Source organism: Porites lutea, chromosome 8, assembly GCF_958299795.1.
Source record: "Porites lutea chromosome 8, jaPorLute2.1, whole genome shotgun sequence".
NCBI classification, from domain to species: Eukaryota; Metazoa; Cnidaria; class Anthozoa; order Scleractinia; family Poritidae; genus Porites; species Porites lutea.
This window is the reverse complement of record NC_133208.1, coordinates 31036448-31059094: the sequence shown is the minus strand read 5'-3', so window position 1 is coordinate 31059094 and position 22647 is coordinate 31036448. Positions and strand designations below refer to the sequence as shown.

At 37.4% G+C, this 22647-nt stretch overlaps 1 protein-coding gene and 1 long non-coding RNA gene across 2 annotated transcripts; both read right to left on the bottom strand.

The window, feature by feature from the left end:
- Positions 1-2347: 2347 nt before the first annotated feature.
- LOC140946201 (uncharacterized) lies at positions 2348-5505 on the bottom strand. The gene is made up of 3 exons (XR_012166817.1): positions 5242-5505; positions 4279-4377; positions 2348-3679 (listed from the first exon to the last, which is right to left on the bottom strand). It is a non-coding gene; the product is annotated as an uncharacterized lncRNA (long non-coding RNA).
- A 6975-nt stretch (positions 5506-12480) lies between these two features.
- LOC140946427 (adhesion G-protein coupled receptor D1-like) lies at positions 12481-22348 on the bottom strand. The gene is made up of 11 exons (XM_073395551.1): positions 22201-22348; positions 19685-19793; positions 18947-18987; positions 18601-18730; positions 16927-17030; positions 16256-16358; positions 15748-15898; positions 15375-15459; positions 14977-15043; positions 14121-14330; positions 12481-13093 (listed from the first exon to the last, which is right to left on the bottom strand). The coding sequence occupies exons 2-11, from the start codon at positions 19781-19783 to the stop codon at positions 12824-12826; spliced, it is 1260 nt and encodes a 419-aa protein (XP_073251652.1). The 5' UTR covers positions 19784-19793; positions 22201-22348; the 3' UTR covers positions 12481-12823.
- Between the last annotated feature and the right edge of the window lie 299 nt (positions 22349-22647).

Here is a 22647-nt window from a genome sequence, read left to right as displayed (position 1 = left end):
TGATAGTTTTTTTCTTATAGTAATGCTTGATTTTCCTTTTCCCACTCTTAAAGTATTCACAATTGTAAGTAGTTTTCTATCGTGGACATAAATTTAGTTTTTAATTTGTATCTTAGAATTCTGAATTGTGAAGGGGTTTTGCCGGAAATTTGTATTTATATAACATTGATGTGGACGTTTTATTTTTATGAATATGTTACAGAAGTTTTGTGTGTAGTTTTTATAAGATTTTTATAAGATTTTAATCAAGAATTTTTTTATTAGACGCCCGTGACCGCTCTTCCGGAAATGAGTAGCCGACAATAACAAAACAACCAAACAGTCGCTCCAGTCCAAAGACTCGCATTGTCTTAGAAAAACAAGCAGGGGTTTATCCTTGTTTTTATCTTGACTGAGTCACAATGCAATTCTCCACAGCTGATGAAGCTTCAGTTTAAGCTGCAATTCATTCTTCTAAATTCATCTTCTGTAAATCGTTATCGGTGAGAGTTTAACATCCTGCAAACAATATAAAAAACTAACGAGCTCAAGGCCCAGCGCGATACAACATTCCAGGAAAACATCACGTTCTCGGACTAGAAAGAAAATCGCTTAGTTATTCAGATCCTGAGGCACTTTGGACAAAAATAAAGAACCTAACAGCCTTTTTTAGTGACAAAAAGGGCTTTACGCCTCAAAAGAGAAAGAAAAACGTATTGGAACAAGCAGCATTTTGGCATGAGGTAAAAGTGGTGTAGGTTTTAGTACTGCGAGCAAATCTTGTCCTGATGACCAGTGTAGAAATCGCTTTGACTTTCTCATTGCGTAATACACTCGACATTCCCAGCCTCTCCAATTCCAAAAGACTAACGGAAACGGAATAAACAATATAGACTTACAGTTAATTGACAGACTCGATCTGCTTCCCTATGCCGCACCAATCAGGAGCTCCGTTTGCCAGCATACGGAGTTTCCCAAAAGAACTATGATATCAGGCAGGCGTATTTTTTTTCTCCCCTCCCCCTTCCCCATTCCCTCTTTCGCCCATTCACCTACCGTAAGGGTTACTATTTCTACTCTCCCCAATCTTCCACTGTCATAAAATCAAAGATGGCGGCTACAACAATATCACGAACACGAACAAGTTTTCGCCCACCCAAAATACGCCTGCACTGCAGGCTATTCTAACTCGATCGTCTTATTTCTTTTAGCAACGCGGTAGGGAAACGGCTGTTTGAAAAAGAACACAATATATAAGAAAATGGACTAAATATAATTATGTGATACTCACAGGTAAACAGGAATATCACAGATATAAACAGGAAGTTACGGCCTGTCATCTTTTACCTTTGCAACAGTTAAAAGACAATAATTTCAAAGTTTATATAACGAATTCTTATTTGTTAGAATTGAAATTTTTATCTGTGTTTAACTTAGATGCTCAACATAATGAAAATTGACACAAGGAAAAAAAAAGATGTCCTTTTAAAACAAGAAGTAGATTTTTTAGTCACCGCATAAATGCATTTATGTTTCACGTATTACTCCAAACGAGGAAATAAGCCCATATTTTGCTGCACTGAGAATTTAAGACAATTTTTGTCTTTGATCCAGTGTCTACCTTGGATGTGAACACAAATTGACGAAAGCCACAAGGACAGCGCGTCACCCTGGCCGAAAATGAACTGGAAACTAATCAAAATAGTCGGGTTGAGCGCTGAAAATAGTGGTTAGGGTTAAGCACGGGCTATAATAATTAGGTTTAAACACTGAAATAGTCTAATCCTCTATGGTGTAGAGGTGTTAGGGTTAGGACTTCGGAGCTTAAGATCCCGGGTTCGATATACTTGCTTATGACATTTTCGATCTTCTTTTTTCTTAAAAATATTGAAGGGACTTAGAAATTCTTAAGTTTCAGACTTAGAAAAGATGGGTGACGCGCTGTCGCTGATGTATTATCACTGGTGAGGTGCAGAGAATGCATGATATTACACTGTAAAATGAAAAGAGCCAATTTGGCCCCAAAAATGGGGCCGAAACGAGTGAGTCCAGAATGGTACTGTTTTGGGGGCCAATTCAGCCCCACTGAGATGGGGCTGTTTTGGTACCAAAATTTGGGGCTAAATTGGCCCTTGCATCGGGGCCAAATTAGACCATGTAGAGGGTCAATATGGAAAACACTAGGGCCATTTTGGATTTTCCAGTAGCCAAAACAGCCCCCTCAAATTTTGGCCCTCTTAAAAACTACCCCTCCAAAAGTAGCCGATTCAGCCCCATACCGGGCCATTATGGTTTTTTTAATTTGGGTGGGGGCCTACAGATTTTTTCCCTTAATTAGGTATTGTAAAATAATGAAACCAAACTAAGGCTTATTTCAAACATTTATTCAGTTCTGAATAACTTACTGTGATCTGTGTACATCATAACAACGCGTATTCCAACCTATTTATGTAACATTATCTTCGGTTAATCTCAACCTTTTCTAGATTGAACATTTAGAATTATTGGAGGAATTAAATTGGCCAAGAGAGACACTTGTCTTCGGTGCGATCAAAAGAACTACTTCTTAAAACGGTTTTCACAAAAGACAAAGTCAAAGTCATAATCAGCATCACAGGAACACTTAAAACCTATAGTGAAAATCAAAAATTGAAGTTGTAAAGGGTTTCATTAATTAAAGCCCACCAGAATTGGAGTCAATTAAGGTTTCTTTTATAACTCCCCTTTTGACAAAAAAAAAGATTGTCAGAGTTGGTCAAGTTCTCCTGCCTACAATTCCGACAATGTATATTAGATTGAAGCAAAAGAGTTGTAAGAGCAATAATGAACTAAGATGTTTTAGCTATATCAATTCTCAAGCTTCTGCTTATGACTCCGCCTCTGTCTACCTTGCTAGTGCGAGCCTTTAATGACTTGACCTAATCTTTTTGAAGGGTAGTTTTCACTCGTGACAAAGTCAGGGTCATAGTCAGAGTAGTAAGAGCACTCATCACCCAGTGAAAATCAAAAATCAGAGTTGCAAGGGAAGTCATAACTAGAAGCATGATGGAATTGGAGTCATCACAACTTTCTATTCTTCAGATTCTGCTTATGATGTAGAAAACCAGATTAAGCAGGGGTGGAATCGTCGAAGGATAAACCACTTACCAGTCAAAATTCTTGTTCCCATGCTTTAAAGTTTTCACTAGATCAAAAGTGAAGGAGTCATAATTGGAGTAATTATACCCTGTTAGTGTTTTATCTAGATCAACACTCTATGCTTTTGATTACAGTTTTGACTCGGTATCTTGCTACTAAACCAGCCCTTAATGACTTGGCAAATGTTTTAAACTCTCCACAGATATTATGTTTAAAAAATATTGCCAAATTATGGTCTATAAGGGTGAAAGAAAACTTCCATGAAAAAAATTTCAACAATTTGGCTACACCTTGCGAGGTTGTCCTGAATTTACATTCAGCAAGAACTGAAGCATTTGCCAAGTCATTAAAAAAGGGAGGAAACATACCCCAGTCCACTTTCAAGCAATGCCTGATCTAGAAAAGTCAAGATGGCTTTGCATTGGGTGTATGATACATTAAATACATAAAAACACCCAAGCAATACTATCACTGCTTCAATCTTCTTCTGAGGAAGCTGGCAAATAGTGCCTCCCTTTGTCACAACAAAATCCTGAATTTTCCTGTCAACATCTGCATCCCTCTGCAATAAAAACAAATGTTGTAATTTTAAAAATGATAATAACAATAATCAAAACACAAAAAACAGTGCGTACACATAAAAAGTCAGTATGATCATAACAATACTATTGTCAAAAAAATGTTGGTTTAATTACTTTTTTCCAGTTTTCAGGTATGCATGTATGGTATACTGTATAAATTATAGTTTGTTGAAATTATGCTTCCTTTATGTTATGGGAAAAAGAATAATAGCATAATTATGTCTAATACATTCACACATCATTGAGGAGGTAATTACAGTGTGCATGTCCTGGTACAAAAAGATTATTTTAGTACATGTATTTCCCACCAATCAAGAAGTTTTGCAGCTGTAAATCGAAATTCATTAAGTATTATGTAGCCATCATTATTCTGTGACATTTGGTGTAGTCTGGTGACGGGAATGGCCCCCAAGGGATACCTTCATAATAAAAGCTAAATTGCATCTCCATTTTGTCTGACTTCCACTTGTATCTGGGCTTCCCAAGCATTTAGGGTTCAATGTACAGCTGAGTTTGTAGCACTCCTGTGGTATTTTGTATCACAATATCAGGAAAAACATTGTATTCCCAAAACACCTACCTCTACAATAGTGATAACTTCCTCCCGAAGTCCTCTTAGCACTCCAATCAATGCCGCAGAACCTTGTTCACTACCAAAAGGATGCCCGCCTTTCTATTTCTGCCATAGAAGAAATGTTATCAAATTAAAACTAGTTTCCTTGGAGCACCAAGTTTATTTACACACAGTTCTGAGTAATTCTGGAAGCAAATTGACTGACAGACCCTCTTACCTCAATCACAACTGCAGAATTCTGCAACCTAAAATTCTATTTCCTAATTTTATACATAATGTTATCATTATAATATTATTCACATTATTCTTTCAACCCTTTAAGCCTTAAGAGTGATCAGCATCAAATTTCTCCTTTTAATATCAATACTTTTTAGAACAGAGTGTTCATGAGAATTATGGACATGATCACACAATTTGCTTGATATTTTATCAACTTCTTCCCACTACTTCTGTAGGAAATGAATAGGGGCAACAAATGAGAATTCAAATTTTGATCTTAGGGTTTAAAGGGTTTTAAATTTCTCTATTTTTAATGCATTTATTTTGCACTTATTTATCAGACAAGAGAAATAATGCATTGGCAAGGTAAACCTTACTTTAAAACAAAACAAGTACTGAAATCTGCAGTGTAAATGTATAACCAGACCACACCATCCTTACCATCTTCTTTAGTTGAAGTCGACTAAATGGCTTTAAGGTTTTTTCCTCTTGTTGATCATTCTCCCTGTTTTAAATAGGGGACAGTGAGGGGATGGAAGAAGTGCTTTTTAACTCCGCCACTGGCCTAACCACAGAATACAGGGTCACTTATTTCCTTATCATTAGATAATAAAAGCATCTAATGACTCGTTCTTCAAAGTCTTCCAACAAGGTGGACTTAAGTGACTCTGAATTCTGTTTAATCAAACGTGGTTAAAATAGCTCAGACTTTTGCATTTGGTAGAAAGAAAGCGAATCAGGGCGGCTTACCTGGTCTTACTATCGGCTTTTTCCAGCAAAGTCTTGATTCTTGGAGAGCGTTTGTTATATTTGTGCAGTTCATCTTGAAAACCGTTGCGCCTCACGAGGCTTCTGTCTCCGATTCTTCACGACGAACTTCAAGAGCGAAGTGATGGATCAACGACGGCCCATAGTTCGAAAATAATTAGTAACAACACCTTGCATGTCCTTTGATGCTATCGAGAAGTATAATACAAGACTCCTGATCCCCAAAGAAACTATTATGTTCGCAACCGTTGCAGTTTCAAATGGACGCCAAAAGGACGAAACCAAAGAGCATGTGCAGAGGGAAAGCCCGCTGACCAGATGTGTATTGTTTCTATGCCGTTTGCCAGGCGCCATTTTCATTCGTAAAATATGTTTTCGATTGTGTGCCTGCGTGGCAGGCGTTCGAAATGTTAAAAACCTTTTACTTATAAATCAGAAAATATATGTACATGGCTGTGTCTTTGTTCGCTATCAATACCGAGGGATATTGTACTGTAACGCCCTCCCAGCGTTTAGTTTGCGTGACGTATCATGTAATGTTATCGACATTGAAATCATTTGCAGAACGTTCCAGAAGCGTGATTGTAGTTTTGTTTCCGATTTGTAGCTTCGCTCGAGGCAAAGGGTCGCTCGAAACCATGATTTACCGTACAGTCTTTGACTGTCGTCACGGTTTTAGGTCTACGTTAAAGTTATCTTAGTTCCTTGCTCGACTAAACGGACTGTACTTTGGATTGTGTCAGACGTATGGTTACTTCAACCGAACACTGCGGTCTCCTTTCGCCCCTTTTGACGGCAAAAGGCGGTCGCTCCGCATAGACCTTGTTGGGGCCAAATCGGAATTTTTATTTGGCTATCGGAAGGGCCAAATTGAGAGGAAGTGCCAAAGTAGCTTTTAGTGTAGCCAATTCAGAAATTAGATGGGCCGAATTGGTACCATCTAGAACTGTTTTGGCTCTTTCTGTCCAAAACGGCCCAGCATGTTCCAAATCGGCCCTCGAGAAATTGGGGCCGATTTGGCCTTTGGGGTCGATTTGGCTCTTTTCATTTTACAGTGTACTGTGACTAGGATGCTTTCGGTGCTCTAGCTTTGTATCTGGAAAGCGTTGTTATCTTCCCCTCATGTAAGTGCGCCCATGTTTTTGGAATTTTTTAAAATTATAATTTACCAATAGATAATGCAGATCGAAAATGAAATACAAGACAAAAATTGCTAAAAGTAAAAGAAATGAATAAAAGGTATCCGATGTTTTCTACAACTCGGGCTAAATGTCAGTTTCCTTCCTCGCGTAAACTACCGTTATAAAAAAGGCGAAAAAATGTTTGAAGCTAAGAACCATAGCCTGAATTTTTAAAACGAGCACATAACTTAAAGGGGTACTTTCTCACCTGACTGCAAAAAAAACAGAGCATAACTGCATCGAGAAGTCGTTTTGCAACAATCGCGACAAAAATTTATGCGATGACTTACCCGAAACGTAAGATTCCAAATATTGTGTTACCAGAAATTTGCAGTCAGCTTTCCATAAAGTCGAAAAAGGTTCTCCGCCGTATTACCAATTCACGATGAGCTGTAGATTAGCTCGAAATAGTATAACGAAAACGGGTCGATTTTTAACGCCTCTTGGTTTTAATGTGCTTCCCGTAAAATCCTCTTTTGAAGCACGCCATCTGCCAACTGTTAATGCAATTTCTTGGATCAGAGCAGGTGGAATATATTTATCATGGCATCATATAAGTACGTATTTAACGGTGCAACGGTAAAACAGTGGTTTCAAACGACCAATCAATATCAAAGAATATCATATCACATTTCGATACAAATTAGTCTAAGGAAAGAAATTTACCTTATTAGAAATTCTTGGAAAACGAGTGACATACTGACAAACACTAATTCTAGTTAGATAACTCGCCAAATAATTTTGAAGCTTTACAAGATATTAGTCTTTTTTTCGATGATACAGTGTGCAAAGGGGTACGATAATACTATTAGCGGCTATTTGCATGATACAGGAATGACTTTCACTCAGAATGAGTTTCGTTCCAGAATTTGATTCACATGACAAAATGACAGTCTTAAGGTTGATTTCCACTGTAAAATAAAATAGAGGCAATGTATGGACGGTCACGCGTACGCGTGAACGTTTAGCGAGGTTTAACTTTAACGTTTACGCGTGAACTTTCATACATTGCCTCTATTTCATTCACCCATATAAATTTACGCACGTAAAAAATACGCGACACTGGAAATCAATCCTAAGTGTACCAACGTAATTTTTACGCTCGTAACAAAATAGAGGCAATGTGTGGAAGGCCGCTCGTTAACGTAAAAGTTGAGCGAGGTAACATGTTTGCACTTAACCTCAAGTTGAAGTAATTTTTTTTTTTTGAAAAAAGAAAGCGAAAAAAGAATATTGGCTGCCTCCCCAATTTGCTTAATTCCGGGTCAGTGTGAAATTCTTAGTGACGCAATGACACAAACATTATGCAAACATGGGAAAACAATTTTATTTAAAAGTGAAATTTCATTTTTGAGTCGTTGAGTTTGAAAGGTTTAGAAAGTTGAAATGATTAAAATAAATTTTAAAAAAAGAAAGAAATTTCTCGGCTTAATGCTTGTCGGTGACGTTCGAAAACATGTTGGGAACAATGTCAAAATAAAGCATTTTCAGTTGCCATTGACGTTAAAGAAAGTTTGTAAATTGTTTTTTTTAAATCTTGTAATTGTTATTTGGCGAATTTTCTCCCACCACCTCTCTTATTTGAGAGCCTAAAAATGTTCTATTGTCGTAATTCAGTAACTTAGACGAGTATTTGCGCTATGGCTAAACATATAACTAATTAAAATTCTTTTTTAAGCTCTAAACCTTAATTGTCTCTTTTAAATATCATGTCGCTTGCGGTTTGTCACCGTTCGGAAAGATTGCCTAGTCTTAATGAAACAACCCATTAAGTTAACAACTGTTTACATAGAGTTATGATTGACAACCGAAAGGTAAAATGGTGTTGGTGAAAAGACTGAATAGGTAATTCAAGTCAAATACTTAATAAGCGAAACAGTTTATCGTATTTTTTTAAACTGGTGACTGTTGCTTAATATACTTTCCGCCTTTATGTGCCCTAAGCCTATCGCGATCATTTTCTTTTGCGTGGCTCTTATTAGTAAATTGTTGAACAGTTTAAATGTTGTAAAATATTCCTTTTTATCCAGTATGGGTAAATTCAGTTTTCAGGATTGTACGTGTTACCTATCCTGTATACTTCCAGTTAAGTAGTGACTGATTGATAGCGCGTGGGACATGTGTGATGAATGAGACGCATCCTTTAATCCATCTGCATATTTTACAAGTCAATTTGTTGTGAAACATGTTCTGTACACTAAACAGGGCTAAACTGAAGTTTTTTTCTGATCAATTTCAATAAGAAATAAGGAGAAGAAATATTCAATCAGCATTTTTCGATTTTTTTTCTGTCAAAGAAGTGCAAAAAAACGGACGTCGTAAGGGCGCTAAAGCTTTAAAACGTTCAAATTCTAAAACAAATAAACCAAATAGGGTGTCTTGGTATCAACATGAACTAGATAAAAATTGTGGCGCTATATATATGCCAGAAATTATACTCCCCACTTAAGAGGAGCAGAATCGAAACATACATGTAACGAGGAAGCTACCGCCAGCGATTCGATTCAGTCAAAGCCTTTTCTTCCTCAGACGATTACAAATGGGATCGGTGATCCCATGTGGCTGACGCCTTGAGAGTGATAGCTGTTCTTGGCTACTTCTAAATGTGTTAATCTTGGTGACGTAATAAAAAAAAATTCCTTTTAGGTTTTTTTTTTATAAATTTTCTGTTTCGTGTTGGAAATCTTTTTGAAAATTTCGATCATTTGTATCACTTTTCATTACGACCTATTACCAAAAAGTCGTTTAAACTTTTTAGAATATAATTTCAACCATTGGTCATCGATTTAACCAGTCGACGTCAGCTTTTTTAAGTTGTCTCTTGTTTTAGGATTGAAGATAAAATTTCTTCATAACTTTGTCAAACTGTTTTCGAACCACGATTCTCTTTTTTTTCCAAAAAAAAAAGGCTCTTTTTGATAGCCAATTATTGGCGCACGAGAAATCACTCACCTATTGCTAAAACAAAAATAGAATATCAGTAACGCCTAATGATGCAGTTTCTCGCCGCCAACGGGCAAATATGAAAAGCTAAATTACAGCTAACTTACAAAAGCATTGAATTGAGGAGGTTCCGATTTCCTACCTCCTGCTTTCTAAGCAACTTTAACTTCCACCCTATGATGCCTGTTAAATTTGTGATGACCTTGCCAAAGGGTTTAACAAAAGAAAAAGAGAAAAAAAAGCTAATAACCAATCAACTACGAACTACTTACTAGTTTTTAGTTAACTACGTAATACTGCTTTCTGAAAAATCAATTCATATGGCCTAACGTCAGTGTACATGCGAAAGTCAGTCTAATTGCTCTCTAGCTCCTTCATCAGCGTCAAACGTTGCAGTATTTTTTTTTCAAAGTTTAAACTTCATAAACGCCACCAAATTTATGCGTAATATATTAGACTTTCCGAAAACTACATAATTACGACACCACAGTGACGTTTGGGGGTTTAAAAAGCAATTATGAATAGAAGTTAAACGAAAACAAAGATAATCGGGAAAAAGAAAGCCTTCCACCTTCCTCAGATTAAGTTTAAAAGCTGCAAACTTGCGAATATATAAAGAAGGAGTTTAAAAATCGAGGAGTCGATTATTGTATGAGTTTTCGGTTCTTAGAAGCCTTGAATAAAGACTGAACTAAAGTTGTTTTTTTTTTCACCAGACAAAATCAACGCATCATGTGAAATGTGTAATATATTAGCTCCCGCATGGGATATCGACTAGTTCATTGCGTTCGATGTGCCAATTTATAATACAATCGACAAAGGAAATTATCGCGTACGTCAATAAGAATCATGGCTCACAAAAAAAAAAGGTGATGAAGCAGAGTATAATTCCAATCTGTCACCTAAACAATATTCCATTTTAGTTTTTTGGCCTTAGTTTATTTCCCCGCTTTGCGTTTCCCTCAGTCACGTGTTCTTCCTGTGTATACTCATGGTGCGCCTTTAACATTTTTTTTCAGGTTTCAAACTGGAGCCGTAGCTTTTAAAATGGTGTTTTATACAAGATGTAAGCAGGAGTTGTTGTTGTTTAATTAAAAAAAAAAAAGCGAAAAAATTGAAAGAAATTGAAAGAAATATTGCTTTTTACTTACACATAAAATACACAAAAAGGGGCTATAAAATATAAAAGAAGAAAAAAAAGGAAGAAATAAAAGGAAGAAAAGAAAGCAATAAAAGAAAACTATATTTTGTTTGTGTCCTCCAGGTGATGCTATAAAATTGAACTTGAATAATTCGAATACAAAAGTGACCAGTCCTATTTCAAACTATCTTGTCACCTCAGGTGCCACAATTTTATTTGTTTTCCGACTCCGACTTTTTCTTCATCTACTCTTTCTGGATCCATTAATGACAAAAGCATATTTTTTAAATACTTTTTTAAATTTTTTGTCAGTTATCAGTGTTTTCAAGCGTTGCGCAAACTACAATTAGCTGCCAAAATATTCTGAGACTCACAGAAGAAAAATTAACCTGTTCATGGCATTCAGATAGTAGAGCGCGGGCAAAAAATTAGTTGATTGCGAGCTCCCTGGCCGCGGTTGTTCAAATGTTGGATAGCGGTATCCACCGGATAAATCACTATCCAGCGGAGAAGTATTACGGGAAACTTATTGCGTTATCCGCTGGATAGAAATTTATCCGGTGGATAGCGCTATGCAATGTTTGAACAACCGGAACCTGGTCTCCTCTCGTTTTTTAACTCGTGGGGACGCGCGAGCGTACCACGAGTTATTGCAGGGACGGGGATATGCAAATGAGTCACTCACTCATTCGTAGTAGACTGACTTCGTAATTAATCGGGTCCGAACTCGAGAGTGCGAAAATCTATCGTTTCCGAAGAAGCACGCGCTCGCCGAAGTTCGGTTGTATCAAAATCTTTGCCGAGAGTGGCATCGTTCGCTAGTGCTCAGACTCAGAGTTTTCTTTGTGGCAAATTTTCTACAGTACGGTTAGAGGTCTTACCAAATTTAAGACATGGAGAAGTCTTTCAGATGAGTACGATGGTTAACTTGGGGATTCGATTTTAAGAGCCTTTGACTCGTCCAGTTGTTAAACTTGACACTAGAAGATGAGCATTTGCTCTTCGACTACGCTGCAAGATCACGGGGGATTATACTGAATTCCAGCTTGCTGGAAAGTGATCTGAAAGTGACAAAATGTAATGCCATGACATTCTTAAGGACCTGTATGAGACGAAAACGGATGTGATTTTGATCATTAGCTTCAAAACTACAGCGGAAATCGAGATAACAGAACATATGTTTTGCGTGCTACTTCGCAGATGAGGTTTATCGGCTTTTTGCAAAGCGTAATTATGTTCTTTCATAAATTCATCGCCATGGAATGCGTTGACATTTTTTTTCTCGGTTAATGCGGCTCGATCATCTTCAAACGGCGGAAGCTCCATGGAAAAGGCATTAAATTAAGACTTTTCGCCGAAGTTATGTAATCAGCTTTAGTGGTGTAGTGGTAAGGTATAGTCTCGTCAAGCTGAAGGTGCCGGGTCGACTCCTACTCAATACTTTTCTTTTTTTCCTGCTTTCTTTCTTTTTTTCCGTTTCTTCTTTGTTTTGTTTGCTTATTTGTTTTGTTGTTTTCTATAAATATATGCCTAAATAACTGTTATTTAATAGAGTGCAATAAACAGCAAAAAAGTATCTGTTTCCAAAGAAAAAATAGTAGATTAAATAGTATAGTATATTAGATAGTATACTGTGGGAAAACCAGAGTTAATAACTATGATTTAATTATTTTCTAAATATCGTTCCCACGAGTTGACGATAGTCTTTCTTTGATTTCCTCTCGTGTTCCTTTATCGCTCACCGCCTACAATTTAACTCTCTCCCTACTGAACGTCTGGAACAGGCTACACAAAAATCTGTTCTCATTCAGTTAAAACCGCTGCTGTAGTCAAATATCTGTGGGGTATATAGTTTTTCACTCCCTCCCTCTCCTATGTTCAAATTTTTCCTCCAAATAGGCCACATCCGAGTTCCAAAAACCCTCACTTTCAAAATGAGGCTAGGTGCACAACCTCTCTTGTGAAAATGAGTTTTATTTATTTTACTCGCCGGGAAATGGCTTACTGACATACAGTCACGTGTCAACGGAAGTAATATTTCTTTGTAGGATTTTTATGCTCTTTCCTATAAGAATTAAACGTATAATGAAAACTTGCCAATACTCTATTTTCTAACAGTGGGTACTAAAACAAATTTGCGTGCAGTCTACGTGACAGTCACGTGTCAACAGAAGTAATATTTCTTTGTAGGATTTTTATGCTCTTTCCTATAAGAATTAAACGTATAATGAAAACTTGCCAATACTCTATTTTCTAACAGTGGCTACTAAAACAAATTCGCGTGCAGTCTACGTGACAGTCATGTGTCAACGGGAGTCATGGTTCCTTCTTCGTGCAGGGCATTGTCAATCTTGCTTTTTACTCCAACCGATGATCTTAGAGAGGCACTGCTAGGTTCTTTTGTACAACTTGGTTCATTCGTCACTGTGCTTGACCATAATCCGATTGTATTGCGGTTTTCTTGAGAGTTTTTCACGCTTTTTGCTGCATTCCTCTTCTGCATCTTTCGAGAGTATGCTGCACGTACGTCGCTGTTTCTCAAAACGTGAAGGATGAAGATGAACAAACCCTAAAAATGTGTGTATCGTCCAAAAAAAAAGAAAGTTAAGTTCATACATAAGGATGAGAGAAAAGAAGAAATGAGGGCAAAATTTGTAGTCAATGGTTAATCGCAGTACATGGTATCAGGTACCGCCCACCATCTCTACTATTCTATGTTCATGTTAATTTTCTCGATCGCTACAATCCTTGACACTACTGTCAAAGCCTGGAGTAAACTTCGAATGCTTGTGTGGCAAAATTATATGAATAAATAAATGAACGAATTAGTGAATTAAAACCGCTTTTTTAGTCACCGAGCTAAGTACTTTGATAAAAGGATATTTGCTCGCTGTCAGTTAGCCTGAGAAAACAGCTGACATTGTGCGACACCACCACTAGTTTCCCCGCGTAATGACATTGGAGAAACGAGCGGAGCAATTCCATACTGATTACGCGTCACTACCTAGATCTGGGCAGTGCTTCTGATTGGTTAAAATCTGCTTCATCCAATAAGAAGCACTTCCCAGATCTGGGTTGTTACACGTCATCAGTATGGACGTTTCCGCCTTACGTCATTTCTTGGGGAAACCAGTGGTGGCGTCGCAAAATCAGGGCACCCAACGCCAATTTTCGGAAAATATCTGTTCGGAAGACGATTTGAGATCTAGAATTTTCGGAACATTTTTTGTAAAATTTCTTGCTTACCTGCCTCTCCTAGGATTTTCGAACATCTAAAAAATGGTATAATTGCCCATTTTTAACGGATTTTTACCCTAAAAAGGTCATCTAAGCCTTTTTTCTTGCCGAAATTTTCGCAAAGGTAAGTTTTCATCCCCATAATTTTCGGATCACTAGACTTTCAGCTACGAAAGCCGAACAGATGAAAAATGTTTAGGGGATAAAAATATGCTTATATATATCGTTTAAATACTAAAATACGTTCAACAATGCTATGTTTAAGTGGTTTTGAACTATATTCTCGTTGAGTGCCCCTGCGAAATGTCGACTGTTTCCTCAAACTACTCAAAAAGTTAACATGTTGGATTTTCTAGTACCTGCAAAGAGTTGAAGATGGTAAAGATGTACTGAAATACGAGTCCAGCATCTGTGACACTTAGAACACCAAACACCCAGGTCAGTCCCAAAAGAGGAAACAAAACTACGCATGCTTTAACTCCTTGTCGAACTCTTTCCAGATGAGATGTTTTGTCGGCTTGCATTCTTAGAATCTCATGAACCACTCGAGCAAGTAAAACTGAGTTTATCTGTGTGGAGACAATGCATGAAAATAAGAGGTCTTTTGATGGCAGAAAGCTTGGACCCTGTTTCTTTCTTTCTCTCAGGTCTTGAAAATATAACTACAGTAAATAAATAAAGAAAGAAAGAAATGAAAACATAAAATATAATCGATAAAAAATCGATCAAAGCTCGGACGTATGAAACACCTCAAGCATATCACACTAAGTATGACGTCACAGCCTCCCCTCCACCGCAGCGCTCTGTCCCAGATGTGTTTATTACCCGCAAATGAATGAATAAATGAAATGGCGTGGATGAGAGGACAATAGACGTGTCCTCTTTACGGTATATATTTACATTTTATCAGTAAGCTCTGACATAGGCATACAAGGGCGCCACTGGTAGCCGCTATCAGTCCATTTATGGGCTTACTGTAATCCACCAAGACTATGATATGAAAGGTAGCTAAATATTCTGATTTTCTTTTTTCTACATGAATCGTTATTAATTTCAGTTTCACGTCTTACATTTTCATTGCAAATATTTGATGATTATATCAATTTTTAATCAGTTACAGATGAGCCTCAATATTCTGTAAGCAATCATTTTTTTAACTTGTTCTCTTAACAAACTCATTCACTTTATGGGACATTTTCACTTTCTTACCCTTACCGTGCAAACTAAGAGAACAGGCGCAACAAACGTCCAGATAAGGTTATTTTTGAAGGAAACCCAGCAACTGAAAAAAATATAGAAAATCAAGGTGTTACTAAGAAAGGATTGCTTGATAAAACTTGACGGTTAAAATTGGACATGTTGAAGAAAAAGCCTACGAAGACTTATTTAAAAATTTTCAATTGTTTGAAAACCAATTTTTTAGGCCTGTAACATGAACGTGCTGATAATAATTCCTCTGAAAAAGGCAGTTTTGGCAAATTTCATATTAAGGAACTTTGCAATAAATAAATAAATAAAAAATGGTAATAAAAAAATAAATGGATTCTTGAAACCTCCAAGTTTTTCTTGCTCCGTTTTGTTCGGTAGTATTAAGATCTGGTTTGTTTACTTACAAATGATCATGAACATAGCTTTCTATCCCGCCATCTTGAATGGAAGCAATCACGATCGATAAAACCACAATCAAAAGGGAGACGCCTAAGGTTTGATTGAAAACGAAAAAGAGAAAAATGAAAAGTTGGGCTCAGTTGGGTTACGTCAGCTACGTCAGCGTAGCACTCTTATGAAAACTGTCCTGTGGTAAAAATTCCTCTGAATAGCAAGTCTCAATTGCAAGTCCTTGTAAGTACGTAAGGATAGTAAGATAAACCAGGAATCAATTAACGAAATGCGTTTGATCCCGGAAAGGACTGACAAGTCAAGACCTCTTGACTAGATCTACCAACCGGGTCATTTTCTGTAGTAGGCTTTTGCTTTAATACTTACCCCAAGCCACTCCATAGAACAAGCGCCATCTCATGACCGTATTGAACACTTTGACAACCATCAGATACAGGTAAACACCCTCAAATAACATCCAAGCAAATCCCACCAGATAGAAGTAATGAATCATGGCTGCTACAAACACACACAGTTCCTATAAAGAAACGGGGTTCACCGTCATCACATTCAGTCCATAACGGCACGTTTTTTACCAACCTTCCCCCCCACAAAAAAATAGATGATTAAAAGTAAAAAATAAACCAAAGATACTAAAGAGAACTAAAGAGCACTCGACCACTGAGCCACAATTTTTAGCACATTTGCTTAAAATCGAGCTCATGGGAATATCATCTAATGATATTAAGTTATTCAAAACTCAACTCTTTTACATCCAAAAGTCTTTCATTTTTGATTTTTCTTTTTAAATGTTTTGGCGATCAATTTATCATCCAAGCCAACAAAATGCTCATTATTTCTTTATCTTTCAGATTAACTTACATCTTTAGCTTACCTTAACTTCTGTGGCATCAATTCCAGCAAGAAACGTAATTTGTGCTATCGCTATGGCGACCACAAGGTTAAAGTGGATTTGAGTTTGGTCTTCTTTCAAATCCCTGAACGAGGCAAAAAATAATTGAACATCGTTGACATGTTATTTTTTTCAAAGCGAGAAAATCCCATCTTAAGGTGCTTCTGCTTCTTCTTAATTTAAGAATCATAAATGAATGGCTTACAAGATAATCCAGTGCCTCATTTCGCTACGAGGGGCTGTGAAGAGGGCGGCTGACTACCCGTCCCCCTCCCTTGTGGTTTTGTTATTGTCATAATTTTGCATTTACTGAGCATTAAGATTCAATGCAAATAGTTTAGAAACAGAGCACGTCTTAATATGCTACGGTTAAACATTTGGTGCTGAAAAATCTGTTTAAAGCGCTCGTTGGACGATAAATTTCTTACAGCCCCATGTTTTTCTGTTGAACGTCTAGTCTGTTCAAACGCTTACTGTTTGCATGTTGCAGGCGACAAGCTAGGTTTCACTCTTCCCCAGGTTATGCTTGGTGAATTTGAAACCAGGATGCGTGAGTTAAAAACGATTACCTCGACCTTGATCATCCCGGATATCACAAAAACCAAATCTAAATGTCTGAGCTCTTTTATAACGGTATATTATTTGTAACTCACATGAGGACGCAATATGCAACAGCGGTGAGTGCTTCTCCGATAAGCGACAGAGCACACCCAACGTAAGTAATGACTTTTAATGCCACCTTATGATCTGCTGGAACCTGTTGGAAAGATAACTTAAAAAGTGTTTGCAAATACGCCAAATCAATTAAGACAAATATTGACAAGAGTCAGGACCCCTTATTATTTTGCAAAGAAGTAGTCTCAATGGCGAAAATAGGCATGGCCTCCTTATCACTCGAGTCACTAAAACTATAAATGACTATGTGAAAAGGGTTCATGGCGCCACGATTATAGATGCTCCCCTTATTTATTTTAACATTCATAGTACAGTAAAAAACCGCGAGTTAGAGCCTGCATTTTCCCAATTTAGCCCAAACAGCTTCTTACATAAATGGTATAATTAGCACAAATTTAGGCTATTTGAGGTTCTTAAATAAGTTCTTATTTTCTGAAGAAAAAATACATTGAATATTTAGAGGCGTTTAGTTTATTCTTTATATCACATCTGCATATCAAATTAAAATTTGTGTAAAAATCAATTTAAGAAGAAAAACTGAAGCAGTTACAACATGAATTTTAAATGTAATTTTACATGTATTGTAATGCCTTGTCTTAGCACCAACAGTTAATTGAACTCTTATACAATAATTAACAATTAATGAATTCGGCTTTCGTATCTTATGAAGAATTATGGAGATCGAGGAGGGTGTTATCCGTCGAGGCCGTAGGCCGAGGCGGATGACATCCTCCGAGATCTCCATAATTCTTCATATGATACGAAAGCCGAATTCAATAATTGTTTTATTATTCATTAAAAATAATTCCTAGTTTAAAAACATAGCGAAAACAAGCTTACCTGCATCGATCCTAAGTTTATCTTCGATAGTTTACGTTTAGGTTTGTCCAGCTCCTCAAATATTCTCCAAATAGCAGGTGTCGCCCTCCGAGTTGTCTCAGCTTAACTTCTTGCTGTTTTTGCTATGTTTTTAGCCATTATTTCGGCCAGTTTCAGCTGTAGTTCTTACTCTTGAAACGCGTGAAGTGTCCGCTATTTTAGTTTTTACAACGAAAACAACTCAATCTCGTCCCCAGGTCTTCTCGGTTAACGGTGCATTAACCTGTAGAGGGCTGCATTTTTGACGTCATTTCCTCGTTAAACCAAAATTCTTTCAAATTTGGTCATCAGTAAATGGTTATGGTGAATTTTGCTTGTGCTTTTAGCCGATCAGAATTAGGGAAATATTTTGAATGAATAATAATATCGTTTAAATAACAGTTTGTAGCTCAAATAACAACTAAAGATTGAAATTTTTAAAATTTATGGAAGATATCTATATTTTCACATCTACCTCTCTGGAAATCTGCGATATTAGCTAGTCAGTGAGAGTATAGCTATAAATCGCAGGTACTAACGTCTGATCCAACGCTGGAGCGATATACCCTGCGGTATATCAAACATGGAAACACAGCAACAATAAAGCAATGTATGGAATTTGAGAGAATTTTTCATAGAACCTGTTTCACATTTTAAGGCTAAACAGGTGCTTGTGTAGAGGTGCTCGAACTAGCAAATTTTAGCCTAAACGGTTCTTAAAATCTCGGTTCTTACTCGCGGCTTGTTATTGTATTGGGACATGCGGACAAGAAGCCAAAGCTGCTCCAGCTAACCTCATTGTCTACTCCAACGTGCATAAGAACAGCAAAGTTTGTGAGGTGGTTACAAGTGCATGTGATTTCCGTTTTGGTTCTATTGACCACTGAACATCCTTTGCTTGACCAAGAACCGTTGAAATTTGATCTGAAATATAGTTTCTGAGTATGACTGCTGAAAGGGAAAGGCCAATCAAAGGGCAGCAGTTTATCAACTCTAACGGCATTAAAGTCGGTAGCGAAATATTTTCTGTACAGAATTGTCTAATTATTATCTACAATAACTATAAATCAACTCATACTAATAACCCCTGATGTTGTTAAGTCCTTTTAGGTGCGTATTGAAAAATTCTGTCACACTTACTTGGCAGTAAAATCCCAGAAGACACAATGTGCCTCTAATCCCTTAAAAAAGACATTTAAAGTTTCAGGTAAGATCGATAAAACTAACAAAAATCATAGAAAGGTGAATGACTCGTTGCCGTCGTGGATATTTTTATACCTGGTACTAAATAAAAGCGACAAACGAAACACAAAAGAAAGAAAGTGCATAACTTTACAACGCCTTATTAAGGGGTTTCACCGTGGCTAGACCGTGAGCAGTCGTCAGGTTCTTACTTCATTGCCACGCGCGGCGAGCGAAAAATTGAAATTATGCAAATTAGTACAGGTAATAGCATTATTTGCAGTGATATTTGGCATAAATACCACGAGTGATATTTCGAAATTGTTATACGTAATTTCACGAGCCGTTAGGCGAGTGAAATTTGAGACAATTTTGAAATATCACGTGTGGTATTTATGCTAAATATCACTGCAAATAATGCTATTACCTGGACTGCCCTCGTTCCTCGCGGCTTAGCCGCTCACCCCTCACGCATGCGCTCGACCTACTGTGACTCAAAGGAGAAAGAGTCAGCTCGCAGTCTACATCGTGGTGAGTTCCGCAAGTCACTAACTGAGTTTTCTTTGATTTCACAATGTTTCAGGTTACGAAGAAAAAACAAGAATATCCTAAAACAGTATAAGCAGTTATCAATCAATCCCTTCTCGGCTGATTTTAATCACAGTTATCAATAAACTTACTAGCTAAAGAACATACCTCATCGTAACGTAATATAACTGACAGGTTTTTCTGAAGGATGAACTGGGGCCTGGGATCTAATGTGCTGCCTATTATATTACTTAGCGTGAAGTTCATGATAGTTTTACTGTTAGAAAAAATTGAACAGAGAATTTATAAGTACAATGTTGTAGACATCTCTCTGCAAAATTTCAGTGTAAAGACTTTTAAAGGCAGCGTCTGGAAAAATGGTCATATATGTCTCCCTTAAAATTTTCCTCGTTAACAAATTATCTACCCACTCTGGAAAGCACATTAGAGTTGTTTACCATTTACAAAAAGATTCCGGAAAATTCTCTTGAAAAGTAAATGGAACACGACTTTTTGGGTCTTTCCAGCGGAAAATTTCCAGGAGCAACGGAACATCTGAAAGGGTAGTCCTGTTTTTCCCGACGGAATATTTCAAACAGAAATTCGTGTTCCATTCTTCAAAGCCATCTTTGATACCAGTTTCAGGCCTTCGCGGTCGTTTTCCATTAATGGAACTGATTCGAACAATGTTTAAACGCGAATCCGGGGCGAAATTTACCAGTCCTGAATTTTGCGTACCATTTGCCTAAACCGTGGACTGAGTATGACCGGTTTGCCCATGTAAATGGAAAACAACCTATAACACAACGGTTTATTAGACTTTTGTTTCCTGAGTGATTGTTTTGTACGGAGTTGGAGCAAAATTTTTTATTTATTCCTCTTTGGAGTCTCTCAACCCTTAACGAATTTGTCCTTTTTAGAGCTAAACTAGAAATACGTTTATCACAAAACCTTGCGAAGCCGTAAAGGGCCAGCAGTATGCATGAATAAAGGAAAACATGCCAATAGGTAAAAGATATAGTTAAAAAGTAAAAACAAAACGGCCAAACAAGGGGAAGAAATGAAAGAAAAAAATTGACTTAGAGGAGAGTTGAACTCTGTCCACCTACATGCAAAGTCGTCTCATAGACTACTACGCCACATCGTCAAACTTCAATTGGGCAGGTCAAACTATTGTCAGTCTTTAAAGCTTTTTCCCGCAAAATTCTGGTGGTAGACGCTGTTTGTAGTGTTGGAGCTGGATTAATCAATAATTCGAAGGTGTATTTCAGGAAAATAAGCAGTGTTTCGTCGTTAAAAGCGCTAATTTAACTCGTTTCATCGCATTTAGAGAATAATGGCCGACAAATCCGATAGGTGTCTCGCAACCGTCGCGACGTCTCTTTCTGACGGTCGTTGTACAGTTTGCAGTTCCCTGCCATATGCATGAGGAGAATCGAAAAAAACAAATTAAACAATTTTTCACAAAGGATGAATAGACACGTTAGCCTTTTATGAATAAAACACGATAGTACACCCAGTGGAAATCGTGTTGCTTGGAAACCTGAAAATGTACCTTGACGTCACAATCGTCGAAGTCACTGCGACCACTAACCCAAAAACTCGATATACAGCTATTTCGAGAAAGGTTGTCCGAAAAAAAAATTTGCACGTGGCTATCCCGAAAGATATTATAGGATGTGATCAATACACTTTTTCTGACACTGTCGATGTCGAACCTACTTTTGTTGCTTTCCTTTAGCACTCACAACTATACTCCCATGGCCTCTCGTGCCATTCTTTCAAATTTCTTTGAAAAACAGTGAACCTAAAAGCGCCCACAATACCTTTCGGGCTTGTCGCGTGCACTTTTTCCGACAACGTTTCTCGAAAAATCTGTATGTGCAAAGCCGACTCGTATTTTTGTCTCGCTGTGTGATCCACGCACGTTCAACGCGCTATGCAAATTTAGACATGATTATAAACCTTCGCTACGCGAGGCAAGGAATTAATTGCGGGCGACAAGAGAAGCCCGCAATCCTAATCTCCAGGTAGTTATTACGCATGCGTCACACGTATGTAGCCAGCATTCGTTTGGCTTTCCACTAAGAATGAATGGAATGCATAGAACGCAATTTGATCGAGCGCGTTTGGACCTTCTATCACTCGTAATCTGATCACGCGTGTTTTGACCTTCTGTCACTCGTAATCTGATCACGCGTGTTTTGACTATTTGTCACGTGACACTTACGCAAAGCACAGCGTTTGAGCAAAATCGTTTTTTGACCGTCGATTTGTTTAATATGTAAGAGATGAAAAGGTCTATATGCCTAACCCGTTTAATCCAACTCTTTCTTCACCGGGTATCCACTTCCTGACCTCACCATGGTAAAGCATGCATACGGTGACAGTGTCTGAGATAAAATTAAAGTGATTAGGCAAAAAAGTGAAATGTTTAGCCAATACCGAATTTAACATTAAGCTCTGTGGCCTTTTATTTCCCCTTTATTGAGTTAGCATGATATAGGCTATTCTTAACTCAATCTTAACTAATTCCAAACAATCTTCTCGGTGCCAAAGTGCTCTGAAGTGGTCGAGCCTAGTGCAATGTTTGAAAAACTGGTAGAACTTGTAAAATAATGGTCGGTACAGTGCAAGTACTCATAATTATCTCATAATTGAGCAGCTAGTGACACTGCTTTTACCTTGTGCTTTGAAGTTTTCCGAAGGAATGACAATGCTCTCTGTTCCATTGCTTTTAGAGCAGGTAATCAATTCCGTATTGTTTCCCAAAACCCTCTGAATCTTCATTTCTATAAAACCAATAACCAATAACTATCTGACTGTAAAGTCTTACCAATAAAATATGTCAGCTATTAAAATGTTCTTAAGATGTCATACAATTTTAGTGACTTTTCCTTGTAAACTCGTTATAGCAAGCAAATTTTTATAGCGGAGCCCCATACCTACATAAATTGGTAACCCATCGATGCAAGAAGAAAATTTGGTCAGGGGCCGAGCATTTGACTTTGACGGGGGAATGGGTGATTTGGTTTGGGTAAGACTTTTTTTCCCCAAACCTCTGGTGATATAATGTTTTTCCTGACATTAAAAACTTGACGATGTAAGATTTTTTTTCCAGCATTATAAGC

Excerpts from the sequence above, each read along its gene's own strand:
- LOC140946427 (XM_073395551.1), bottom strand. The coding sequence starts at position 19,783 with ATGAACTTCACGCTAAGTAATATAATAGGCAGCACATTAGATCCCAGG. Across the intron at positions 18,988-19,684 it reads TTATATTACGTTACGATGAG|GGATTAGAGGCACATTGTGT; the intron begins GTATGTTCTTTA and ends GTCTTTTTTAAG. Across the intron at positions 18,731-18,946 it reads TTCTGGGATTTTACTGCCAA|ATCAAATTTCAACGGTTCTT; the intron begins GTAAGTGTGACA and ends ACTATATTTCAG.